This window comes from Alosa alosa, chromosome 5, assembly GCF_017589495.1.
Source record: "Alosa alosa isolate M-15738 ecotype Scorff River chromosome 5, AALO_Geno_1.1, whole genome shotgun sequence".
Lineage (NCBI taxonomy): Eukaryota > Metazoa > Chordata > Actinopteri > Clupeiformes > Clupeidae > Alosa > Alosa alosa.
Genome location: NC_063193.1, coordinates 4,563,542 through 4,576,680, shown reverse-complemented (window position 1 = coordinate 4,576,680; position 13,139 = coordinate 4,563,542). Strand labels below are relative to the sequence as shown.

The following is a 13,139-nucleotide window of genomic DNA, read 5'->3' as shown; positions in this document are numbered from 1 at the left end:
TTTATTTATATAGCACACTTAAACGCAGTTGACCTAGAGTAGGTGTTCAAATATGACATGGGTGAAATTAGAAAAAGGTTTCATTACTGCAAAACTGTGTTCAGAAGTCTTGGTTAATTATACCTTACTGATCAAATTATTGATCAAATCCTTATGCTTTTTACTATACAGTTTTTAAGATACGTTTATGCATACACCATTGCTTTATGGCCTGTAACTGTCCTTTGCCACCGTGGACAGATTCCCAGCATGTGTACACTTCTGTGTTATTTGGGTAATGACAGAAGGGCAACACTGTATTGATTCTACTGCCTGTGGCCCAGGTACATCAGACAGGGAGACGCGCAGACTGTGAGTGGATGCAGGTAAAAAAGGGTGGTGAGTGACGAGTAGATATTTTACAGGGTTCTGTGTCTTTAAAATGATGAACATGTTTAGAATATCAACATTGTTTTTTTGTTGTTGTTGGATTGTTTTTTATTTTTCTGGTGAGGCATAGTTTTGCCACTCAGCGGGCATTTGTGAGTGTTATTTGCTTTCTCAAATATGTGGGTCAAAGGCACTACTTTTGTTAAAAAAATTTTTTTAAAAAAAAACTCAACTGAAATTGTCCTTTATCCAATCATGGACACCACTAAATCATGTGTCTGTCACATATTATTGTCTAAGAATATAAATTGATTATGACCAATTAATATCTGTTTTTTTACTGACCATGATTGTGACATTTGTTGTATTGGCATCAATAATATGTATTTTATGACACAATTCTATATTATAAAATACTTATACCATGGTCTAGGTTGAAAAGGGTGTCGTTTAAAAAGTGATATACTACACCTATAACATTATCATGACGTTGCTTGACAACGCCTGAGTTAGTCCGCTCAGCTGTGACTTATCAACATTCCACAGCGTTGCAATAAACAGCTGAACGATTTTAGCTCTAAAACTGATTTAGTATTAATAATTGATTTCATATTTATTTATTTTGTAAGAGACCATGGTATAAACGAGATAATGCCCTCCGCGTCGTCCATTTATTTCCGATAATGGACACCTCGTCGGGCACTATCCCTTACATATCAGCTGCCAAGGTCCTTTATACTGAAAGATAAATTACAAGATATAATTATATAATTAAATATTTTCATGTGTGTAAAATATTCAAATGTAATTGTTGACACATACTTCAGATTAACTCAAATAATTCTGAAATCATTCTTAAACTGATAAAAGCTTAAATACATTTCTAAGTAAGCTACCTTTTCACAGATTGTAGAAATCATAATAGACCAGAAATGACCATTTTGAAGTTAATGTTTAAAGTGAAGTTAATCATTCCCTATGGCCAATTTCCAATAGTTTGTTTTCAGTTAACTCTGTCAGACTGGCTCTGATTAGCATGCATTTCATGCCCGTGGGCATTGCTTCACCAAAACATAATCAACCAATTTCATGCACAAAATGTGTGGCCATCAAAGAAACATTGATGGTGCACTGAAACTGACCTGTCTGCTTTAGGTGTATGACAATATCTATTTTTTTAGTGATGGAGAGTATAAACTATGACAGATTCAGCTCATCAGATACAGAAAATCTCCATCACAACCCAAAACTGGTTCCTCTAAAAGGTAGGTGCTTATTTGAGATTGGTGTTCATTAGGCAATGGTTACATTTAAATCTGAATAGAAATATTCTGCCCTTTTAGGCCAAATTAGTTGGACATAAGTGTATACCAATTCCAAATCTTGCACCTTGGTAGCCTAATCCCTAAATTGCTTGAGATTAGGAAAACAATTGGTGAGTTGGTGAACCGGTGTGAAAATGATAAAATAGCCATGCTTTGTGTACATTTGTTTTTCTGCACCCGTGCCCTTGTATTATTGTACTTTCGCAATAGCAGCTGAATGTAGCCTATGACAGGGCAATCTTTGCTATGTGCACTTTTTTGCCACATAAAGACAGTCAGCAGCAGTCTACCCAGTCTGTGCTGCTTAACAGCTTATCAAAATTCCTTGGCAGTGCCTGTTCTGCTTTGAAGTCAGGAGAAAAGTGCATGATCTAATCATCATCATAACCTTTTTTACCCCCCCCTCCTCTCTCCCCTCTCTCTCTCTCTCTCTCTCTCTCTCTCTCTCTCAGGCAGACAGAATAGAGTGGCATATGTCCTGTATGGCCTTTTGATCCTTCTCTTACTAATCCTAGTGATGGTCACTGGAATTAAATGTAGGCTATACCTGTCTTTTACATTTAGACTACACGGTTCTTATTTTCACTGCCACACACAACATATACATGGTCATTTGTGTTGTAACACACATTCATAAAATGAAACGGTAACACTTTACTGGACAGTATCGACATGTGACATGACACTGTCATGAACACATGACACTGTCATAACAGATGAAACCTAACCCTAACTCTAAACCTAACCCTCTATATCTTAAACCTCTCTATATCTTAATCTGTTGTTTTCTCTCAGTTTCTCAGCTGAGCCAAGGTATTGAAGAAATCAAGATTTACCTAACAGCAGCGAGCTCTCATAGCTCTCCGTTCCCAGCTAAGTCTCCACAGCATGGTCAGTGCTTTAAATCTATTAGGCAATCACATTCAAATACTGTATGTCGTAGATAATCTGAATATTTTAAATGTAGTGATGAGTCAATTTGTTGTGGTACTTTTTTATTAGTGTTAGACTAATGAATGTATTTCTGAGCATGTCCAAGTATCTCAAATATTTGCTGAATTGAAATCATGACAGCTGTTTAACCTTCTAACACTGTAAAATTACCGATTTACTCATTCCCTGTACCATAAATATGGCATTTTTCATCAGATTGCCTCAAGATCTTACGATATCCTTCACAAAAGGCTTTTGAACACATAGAATTTATTTTGACTACCGGTACTTTCTTTGAATTTTGAGTGATTTATTCAATGTAGAAACACTTTTTTTTGTTTACGGTCAAAAATGACCGCCATAGGAAATTGGAAAAGAGTATACATTTCATCCAGGGGATAAAATATATCTCCTTACACACACTCCTACAACTTACCACCAATGTTCCCACACACATGCATGCATGCACACACAGAAGCACACACACCCACACACACACACAAACAGACACACATACAGTACACACACATGTACACCCACTCACAGACACACACACACACACACACACTCAGTACATGTTGTCAGTTCATGTTGTCATGTTGCTTAACGCATAATGCAGGAACCACCAATGTCCAAAGACAGGCATTCACGCACATACGTGAATAGGGGTGAACAGAGACACACCCACCCACACACCCATAAACAGACACACACACATGTACACCCACTCACACACACATAACACACGCACACACACACACACACACACACACACACACACAGTTCATGTTGTCATGTTGCCACTTGTGCATGTGAACCACCAATGTTCGCACACATAGGCATGCATGCACACACAGAAACACACACACCACACACACACACACACACACACAAACAGACACATACTGTACACACACATGTACACACACACACACACACAGTTCATGTTGTCATGTTGCCACATGTGCAGGAAAACCACCAATGTTTGCACACACATGCATTTTCACACATGGAAACACTCACACCCACACACATAAACAGACACACACACACACACACACACACACACACACACACACACACACACACACACACACAGTTCATGTTGTCATGTTGCCACATGTGCAGGAAAACCACCAATGTTTGCACACACATGCATTTTTTACACATGGAAACACTCCACACCCACACACACACACACAGTTCATGTTGTCAGTTCATGTTGTCATTTTGCCACTGTGCATGTGAACCACAGTGTCCGCACCCATAACGCACATACAGAAACACACACACCCACACCCACAAACACACGTGATGTAGATGTTAATGTTCTAATAAGGGTCTGTTTACAATAATGTTCTATTAAATAATACTTTTTGTCATGGTATTGGTATTTAAGAGCAGTTAAAACTGTTCGGTCAAATTTGACCGCGAACAGTAAATTAAGGGGGGTAGCAACGAACAGTGTTTAAAGGATAATCATATGCCATTCTATTTCTTATCCCTATATCTCACATACAGGTGAAGTAGATTTGGGCCCACAATTTGTGGAGGTGCAAGGCAAGTAATTCACCAGCTCCTTCGTGTCTCATACCTTTTATTATGTAATCAATAAGGTGAAGTGCATATAGATTGAATGTGTTGCAAAGACCATAGAGCTTCCTTATTTTGCATCAATGTTGTTTCAGTTTTCTGATATTCACTGTCATATACCATATAAAGGAATATTCTCTCATTAGGTGTTTGGAGTTTTAAGCCCCCAACGTCGTCTTCCATGCAGCGCTGGAATGAAGGCACTAGGGGATAGGCAAGGGTTAGGGTTATGGCTAGGTGCCTTGAAGTCGATGGTCGCAGCACTGCCTTGAAGTCAACGGTGGGGGCTTAAAGCACCATCAAGCCTCTCATTATGTAGTCTGTGCCAGTCACACAAGGGTGTATTCCATCTTGAAAGGCCTTACGACCTTACGATGTATTCTTGTTTCTCTTTACAACTGCAGGGGATTGTCACAGTGACTGGTTGTACTTTGAAAAGCACTGCTACTACTTGTCGACTGAGAAAACCAACTGGCACAGTGCAGAGCAGAGATGCATTGAGCAACAGGGACACCTGTTTGTCCCCAACTCTATGATGGAGATGGTAAGAGATCTGTATGAACATTAGTTTTTACCTCAAAAAAACTTGGTGATCGATGATGATTAATCTTAATAGATTGGATTTACTGCTTTAAATCAGTCATAGAATGGAAGAGTGTTTAAAGAGCAAATCCCCAAAGCTACTATGAGCCAGACACACGGTGGTTTTCTCTTTCATATGCAAATTTCAGATTTTGAAATTACCTTAAAATGGGCAAATCTGAGCAAAGTCAGAGTGTGACGCTGAGCACAGACTATGGGGGTAGGTTTAGGTGTGGATGGTAGGTACTAGTTCCATCAATATTTTGAGATGACAAAATTTGTCAAAATCGCCTTTGTGCTATTTGTACTGATTCCGACGGCCAGGACGACCGTAAAAGAAACACTGTTATGTGATTGGCTGAAACCAAAGAGGGGTTAAAGGGGAACTTGGCAACTATTTCAACGTAATAAACCCGTTTAGAAATCATTTGGATGGTTAAATGACCTGTTCCGGTGAAAATGGTGACTTTCCCCGCTGCGCCTAGCGTCCACAGGCGGAAAACCAACCTTGCAACATTGAGACCACCGTCCCGGAAAGAGAAGTGAGAAATAAGAAACTCGTTTTAAATCGTGTTTCTTACCTTGTAACATCCACATAGTTCTGCCAAACTTACGCTAACGGTTCGCTTGCTTGTAAACAAATCCATGTGCTTTATCGTTACCTTTCCCCACAGTTTGAAATAGCATAATGCACAATTTCAACAGCAGAGGGGGAAATCCTGCCAAGTTTCCCTTTTACTGACATGCACAAGAGTGTCAAAGCATACTTTACTTTGTGGCGGCACTGGCATACAAGTGAGAAGGTGTGTCAGGTAAGCTAAGTTATCAGGGCTGTCTATACATAACCCAAAAAATCCCAGTGTAAAATATTGTAATATTTTTAATAACTGACTGTTAATTAGGCTACCTTAAAGGAACCATATGTAAGATTCTGGCCAAAACTGGTACTGCAATCACTTTCAAATTACTGTAGAGTGGTGTACTGATACTAAGTGAAGAAACACCACCTTGATGTCATCAGTAATGTTGAATATTGTGTGATCATTCATATCAATGGCGATCCTAGCCCTCCAGTTGTGTTTGTTTTATGTTTACTAGTTTTGTGTTCCCGGTCAAAAAAGGCCGCTGCATTATAAATCCGTAGTAACACATATATTATCATCTGATGTTGTGTAACACATATATTATCATCTGATGTTTTGATAGACCTTTGCATTAACTTCAGATTCTATTGGATATTACCAGTTTTGAACTTCCATTTTCTATTTATGGCCTGCAGGCCTCATTGACCTGAGCTCATGCAAGTCAGAAAAGGGAAATACTATTGGGGAAAGGTTCCAGTGGGGGCTGGCAAAGAAGCAAAGAGGGGGAGTGAGGGTGTGTTTGTGTTTGTGTTTTAATGTACAGAAGCACACATAGTCTGGCTTTCACCAGACCAAGCTAAAAAAAAAAATCCCGGCAGATCAGGCTGGGTTCTCCCAGCCTAAAGCACACATACAGTCCATCCGATCAATAGGTATGTGCCTGGACTCAATTTTATACACTGACCATTTTTCTCACTCATTCATTTCTAATGGCTGGTCATTTTTCGGGAATACACATGGGTTAAATAAAACACACCCAAATTGTTATGAAAATGATTAAAATTTGTTTTGTGTGTTTAGATGCCTTGTGTTAACAAAGTCATGGAGCCTCATGGTGATCGGAATAAGTAAAATATTTTTGAGAGAAAAGAATAGTCAATCGGCCACATTTGACCTCGAACACAACTTTGATTGATCCTCCACACACACACACACACACACACACACACACACATAGAACATGATGGCTTATGTTATAGGTTTCTATTTCATATTTTTAAATTCATATAAACTTTATAGGCCTATTTTCTTAAAGGGGAACTTGGCAACTATTTCAACGTAATAAACCCGTTTAGAAATCATTTGGATGGTTAATTGACCTGTTCCGGTGAAAATGGTAACTTTTCCCGCAGCCCCTAGCGTCCCCTGGCGGAAAACCAACCTTGCAACATTGAGACTACCGTCCCGGAAAGAGAAGTGAGAAACAAGAAACTTGTTTTAAATCGTGTTTCTTACCTTGTAACATCCACATTGTCTGCCGAACTTATGCTAACCGTTTTGCTAGCTTGTAAACAAATCCATGTGCTTTATCGTTACCTTTTTCCACAGTTTGAAATAGCATAATGCACAATTTCTCCAGCAGAGGGGGAAATCCTGCCAAGTTTCCCTTTAATAGTTAATAGTATTTCATGATCTGCATAATTACAGTGCATGAAAATGAACCATTTAACTTAGAAACTTCATTCAAACTTTGTAACGTAGGTCTTCTAAAGGACTAGCCTGAAAAATCCAGACCCTGGTAATTTAGAAAGATTAAGGGTCTGGCCACGAACAATGTAATGGCCCAACTCGAGGGACGGCACCAAGCATGCATGTGAAAATCTCACTGCACGCAATTGGATAACACTAGACCAATGTTTACTTTGAATGATTCTGGACTTCAACGCAATTAGATAACACTACAACCAATGTTTACTGACCTCCAACGTTGCAGCGCTGTCGTCATCAGTTTAGCTCGCCTCTGGCCCGCCTATATCAGATACGCCAATTTGATTGGTTCCCCGGGATGTAAGGGGTAAAAGTAACGTGCATCATTGCTCATTGCCAGAGTGTCTCGCAGAGACAATTCCATTGTGCTCTCGTGAGAACTCTGATTTCCCAGGGTACTAAAGGACAAGGCTGCTATGTACTTTTCATCTTTGTAACTTTTATACTTTTTAAACTATGAATTAATATCTATGAATATGAATCACCCGGAGAGAAGAAATACTCTTTTCTGATTGGCTGGCGGGGTGGCTTTTAATTCTGAATAACGGGACACCTGGGAAGTAGATCTGGTAAAAAAAGGTTTAATCGCCGTTCCATATCAATGCTTATGAATAGTAACTTTAACAACCATAGTAGGATGACGGTTGAGCCTGGAGGCAGGCTTCGCAACAATGGAATCAACTGTAAACAAGCTAACTTTCTATGCTGTTATAGGGCCAACGAAGGTTGTACAACAAGCTGAACTAGTGGGCTTCTTTTTAAACGTAACCGCGTGTTTCCTTTGCGTGCTATAAAGGCATGGCTTTACAGTGGCAACCGGGTGATAAGCGGGATAACGGCCCTCGAGGTGTGTCCAGTTATACGGAATTAATGGACTCGGGTGGAGGGGAGTTCTTTGTCCCTCGCCCTCGTCCATTAATTCCGTATAACATGACACCTCGGCGGCCGTTATCCCTTACTTAAACATAGACTTAACTCAACACGAAAGCAATTATAATCCTGTGCCAGATTTTCAGGCCACCTGCAGCAACTGTCACTCTCAGACTTTAAGCATACAATCTGGCTCTCTTATAAGACTACAGATCCTGTTCAACTGTTTCCTCTGCCCACAACAGTTTCAAAATAAAAGTTCTCACTACAGTAATTCACTGTTAAATAATTTAACAATTTAAACTACTCAACTATTTAACTGTTCAGCCATTCCAACTGTCAGTTATCATAAACTATGCCTCCAGCCAACTATATTAAACCACCACCTACCTAGCAGCCAACATAGCAACCATTGAAAAAAGCATCTATGTCAGTTTCCATAGCAACCAACATGATTATACTAGCAATCCTTCATCCTTCTACCTTCTATCCTTCTACCCTAGCAACAACCTAGCAATGACCTCAAGTACCCTAGCAACAGCCTAGCAACCACTTTCACAGTTAAAACCTAGCAACCAACATAGCAACCAACATGATTAACCTAGCAAGCAGCTTTGCAACCACCATAGCTACCCTAGCAACAGCCTAGCAACCACCTCAAGTACTCTAGCAACAGCATAGCAACCCTGTCAAATACCTTAGCAACAGCCTAGCAACCACTTCCACAGCTACAACCTAGCAACCAATATAGCAACCAATAAGATTAACCTAGCAACCAGCATAGCAACCACCACAACTAACCTAGCAACCACCTCAAGTACTCTAGCAACAGCCTAGCAAACATGTCAAATACCCTAGCAACAGCCTAGCAACCACTTCCACAGCTACAATCTAGCAACCAATATAGCAACCAATGAGATTAACCTAGCAACGAGCACAGCACATCACCATAACTACCCTAGCAACAACCTAGCACCCATCTTAAAGCAACACCAAAGCACTTTTCCTCTGTTGCACGCACCCTATTTGTTTATCCAATACCGGCTTTAGAAATAACAATGTCCACTGACAAGGTAGAGCAAGGTATGTTGCATGATTTTATGAAAGTATGATGTATTGCGACATCAAAAGCAAGTCAAATTTGAAGTTTCTTATGTCTCATTCCATTGAACTACAGATCCGCTACCCAATTTGGCAAACTTGCATAGTGCTGTTATAGCCGATAGAGGGCCGCGAAGCAAATGCAGAAGTGCTGTTCACCCTTTTATGAGTTGATGAACCACTGAAACGATTTTGGAAACATTATTTTAAAGGGACACCAGGCAACGTTTTCATGTTAATTACTCATCTTCGTAAGTCGGTATATGGTTAAATGACTCATTACAGGGCGAATGCAGACTCTCTCGCCCGCCCCTGCTGCCTGTAGGAAGAATATCCCGCTTGCAAGTTCAGTGTATCGTACCCACCGACCGAAGCAGGATCAATTTACATCCTGCATCCACAGCACAGAGGCGGGCTAACGAAACGCTAGCGATTGTTGCAAACGTGTGTATAATGGCAGAGCCGGCAAAGAAGCAGCGAAAACTCTTGACAGAAGATGCAAAGAAAAGGAAAAGAGCTTCAGACCGAGCGAGGGGGAGTTTCATAGAGAAAAAGCATCAGGCTTGCCTGGTGTCCCTTTAAGGTACAAACAACTCTTTGCTGTTGTTTTAAGTACCCTAGCAACAGCCTAGCAACCATGTCCAATGCCCTAGCAACAGCCTAGCAACCACTTCCACAGTTACAATCTAGCAACCAATATAGCAACCAATGAAATTAACCTAGCAACCAACATAGCAACCACCACAACTAACCTAGCAACAGCCTAGCAACCACCTTAAGTATCCTAGCAACAACCTATCAACCACTTCCACTTCCATGACAACTTACCAACCAACATAGAAACCAACATGATTACCCTAGCAACCAGCCTAGCAGCCACTTGAGTTACTTTAGCAACCGCCACAACTACCCTAGCAACACCCTAGCAAACATCTTAATTACCCTAGCAATAACCTAGCAACCACCACTATGTCAACCTAGCAACCACCATAGCAACCAACACGATTACCCTAGCAACAAGCATAGCAACCACTTATTTTGCATAGCAACCACCATATGTACCCTAACAACACCCTAGCAACCATCTAAATTATCCTAACAACAACCTAGCAACCACCACTATAATGTCTACCCAGCAACCACCATAGCAACCAACATGATTACCTTAGCAACCACCACAGCAACCACTTTATTTTGTATATCAACCACCATAAGTGCCTTAGCAACACCCTATCAACCATATGATTTACCCTAACAACAACCTAGCAACCACCACTATAATGTCAACCTAGCAACCACCAAAACAACCAACATGATTACCCTAGCAACCAGCATAGCAACCACTTTATTTGGCATAGCAACCACCATATGTACCCATGTACCCTAGCAACACCATTGTATTTTATCTCTGCTTATCTGTTTTTACTCTGTATGATATTTTACATAATATTTTGGCATTTTCATGCACTGGTAATTCCTTGGAATTGCTTTCTAGTTACTAATAGCTAAACATATTTAGTAATTTGAATACATCATATTGATATTTAAATTATGAGGCTACACTTGTCTTTAATGTCATCAAATTTGTGTTGTGTATGTCTAATTGAGTGCCTGTCACTTTAAGAAGTATGTGAACGTAATTAGCTTTCAGTCTCACAGTTTTAGGTTAGTGGATATAGTTGTGCATATTGCAAGGATATGTGGATTCAATTCATCATGTTTTCTATGTCATTACATAAAATAAATGTTCAAAAAACGAACAAGTCAAAAAACATCTTTCTGGGATCATAGAAGAGATAAGTCACTAGAATATCCGTCTACTCTGTTGCGCACAACATGCTGCTAAGGTTCTATCTGACATTTTTGTCAAAATGGAGTTATTTACATATTTTTATTCTTTGAAAGTTTCTTAAGTTCAGATGAGGTGTTTCTTAAAGTTGTGTACATATTTGGACTTTATATCAAAAATAACTTGTTCCATTTACCATGTAACTCTATGGAATTCTAAAACTTTGAAGCTCAATATCTCAGAACTACTCAAAACGCAGATAGAACCTTATTATTCTAAGGTAGTGAAGTGTCTTGCAATGTTCATTTCTATGAATATCAAAATGCACCATAGTATTGCAACTGCAAGATTCTAACTTAATGTACAATATTTTTTGTATTCTCTATTTCTCAGCTAACCCTTCTTAATGCAACATTTACTCTGAGATTTGTGAATGAAACCTTTCATATGGCACGGCAGAGAGACACATGCATGTGAAAAATAAAATACTTTTTAAGGTAGCCTACTCATAGTTAATATATTACTTCTCCAGGAGTACATGTCGATGGTTGCAGTGGAAAAACACATGTACTGGATTGGACTGGTAGAATATGGGCATGAAGGCAACTGGACCTTAGTTGATGGGACAGACTTTAAATCTACGCCAAAGTAAGTGAATGCTACTGAAGAAAATGTGTGAGAAGCACAGTATGGCTATTAGGTGGAAGATTAGAAGAGGGCAGATTTATGTCTTCAAGCTTATAGGTAGTGTGTGATATACTGTGAAGTTGACAGATCTAGACTAATAAATGGCTAATTGCTGCACACTTTTCTGAAAGGAAGATACATGTAGCCTAAAGAGCCATCAGATATGATTTTATGACATTGTTTGAAAATTTGCAGCAACGTGACTGGGGATCAACTGCTGTTTTCCTTTCCTTATTCAAAAAATAACAAAAAAAATAATCATAGAAAAGACAACTCACACACAACACTCCTCCATATTTACTTTCTTCTTCTCTAACCAGATTTTGGGATCATGGGCAACCGGACGATTGGCATGTGCGTGTGAACGGAGAGGACTGTGGCCAGCTCCATCCAGACATACAAATTGGCTTAAGAAGATGGAATGACGCTGATTGCACCCTGAATTACTATTACATATGTGAGGCTAATGTCTAAAGGATAATTATGTCCAGCATATCTGCAGTCACATATGCATCACCTCCTAAAATATATTCCAGTAGAAATGTTTTGATGATTTTGTTTTTGTTAAAAAACAAATTAATGTAGCCTAAGTTACACAATTTGCATTCAATGCAACAGATACAAATGAAGAAATAGTTTGCTGGTGTGTTTCAAAATGTTCTTGTATATAAATTGGGTATATGGAAATCATACTTATTTTAAGAGACATAAAGACGGAGACTGTTTCCACTTTATACTGACTAACTTTATAGGTTTTGCACCAAAGTTTGTATTTAACTGGTGTTAAACTATTAAAACTTTAAAATGTATTGACAATTTCCTTTGCATACAATAGTTATTATGAGAAGAGAGTGGGGAAGAGAAGGGGAAGAGATGTTCTGCAGATGTTTGGTGCCTGGCAACACATGTGCCAAAGGCACACACACACACACACACACACACGTACACAAACGCACATAAACACACACACACAGACACACACCCCATTAGCCCCCCACACACACTCACAAGCAAACATACACGCACACACAGAGAGAAGGACACACAAAAGCAAACGCACACATGCACACACTCATTTACATACACAAAAGATGCAAGAGTAGGAGATGGAGACAAATTGACCAGCGTGATTTATTTTTGCGGCGAGAATGTGCAGGATTTTGTACCGCTATGCGATGCATGCATCTAGTTTAATGTTGTTTCATTTGCCAGGTTTGTACAGGTTTACTGTACACACATAGCCTAATGAATACCGCCACATATTTAGCTTTTCTCTGGGATAGTCTTTTTATACCCAGCCATGGTTCCTTCACCTAATGAGAGAAATGTTACTCCTTTTGTTGTCTTTATCATTACACAACTTTTTCAGCTTTTTGCTGCCCCCATCCCAACTTTTTTGAGACATGATGCTGGCATCAAATTCAAAATGTGCTATATATTTTCCATGTAATATAGTCTAATTTCCCCCCTTCAACAGTTGATAGCCGGTTGCAGGGCTCTACAGTGCGCCCATTTCACTCGCACATACGAGTAAAAATG

The 13,139-nt window shown here is 39.5% G+C and overlaps 1 protein-coding gene across 4 annotated transcripts; it reads left to right on the top strand.

The window, feature by feature from the left end:
• The first annotated feature begins 270 nt into the window (after positions 1-270).
• Positions 271-12,416, top strand: asgrl1 (asialoglycoprotein receptor-like 1). 4 transcript variants are annotated; one of them, XM_048242536.1, is made up of 8 exons: positions 271-365; positions 1,551-1,634; positions 2,147-2,230; positions 2,490-2,585; positions 4,149-4,187; positions 4,625-4,764; positions 11,446-11,561; positions 11,921-12,416. In XM_048242536.1, exons 2-8 carry the CDS (start codon positions 1,553-1,555, stop codon positions 12,072-12,074), a joined length of 711 nt encoding a protein of 236 aa, XP_048098493.1. In that variant the 5' UTR covers positions 271-365; positions 1,551-1,552; the 3' UTR covers positions 12,075-12,416. The 4 variants fall into 4 exon arrangements, with proteins under 4 accessions (XP_048098493.1, XP_048098492.1, XP_048098495.1 ...); XM_048242535.1 differs by having other exon boundaries at positions 296-378; XM_048242537.1 differs by lacking the exon at positions 271-365 and adding an exon at positions 427-521.
• Positions 12,417-13,139: the final 723 nt, after the last annotated feature.

Excerpts from the sequence above, each read along its gene's own strand:
- asgrl1 (XM_048242535.1), top strand. Across the intron at positions 4,188-4,624 it reads ACAATTTGTGGAGGTGCAAG|GGGATTGTCACAGTGACTGG; the intron begins GCAAGTAATTCA and ends TTACAACTGCAG. Across the intron at positions 4,765-11,445 it reads CCAACTCTATGATGGAGATG|GAGTACATGTCGATGGTTGC; the intron begins GTAAGAGATCTG and ends TTACTTCTCCAG.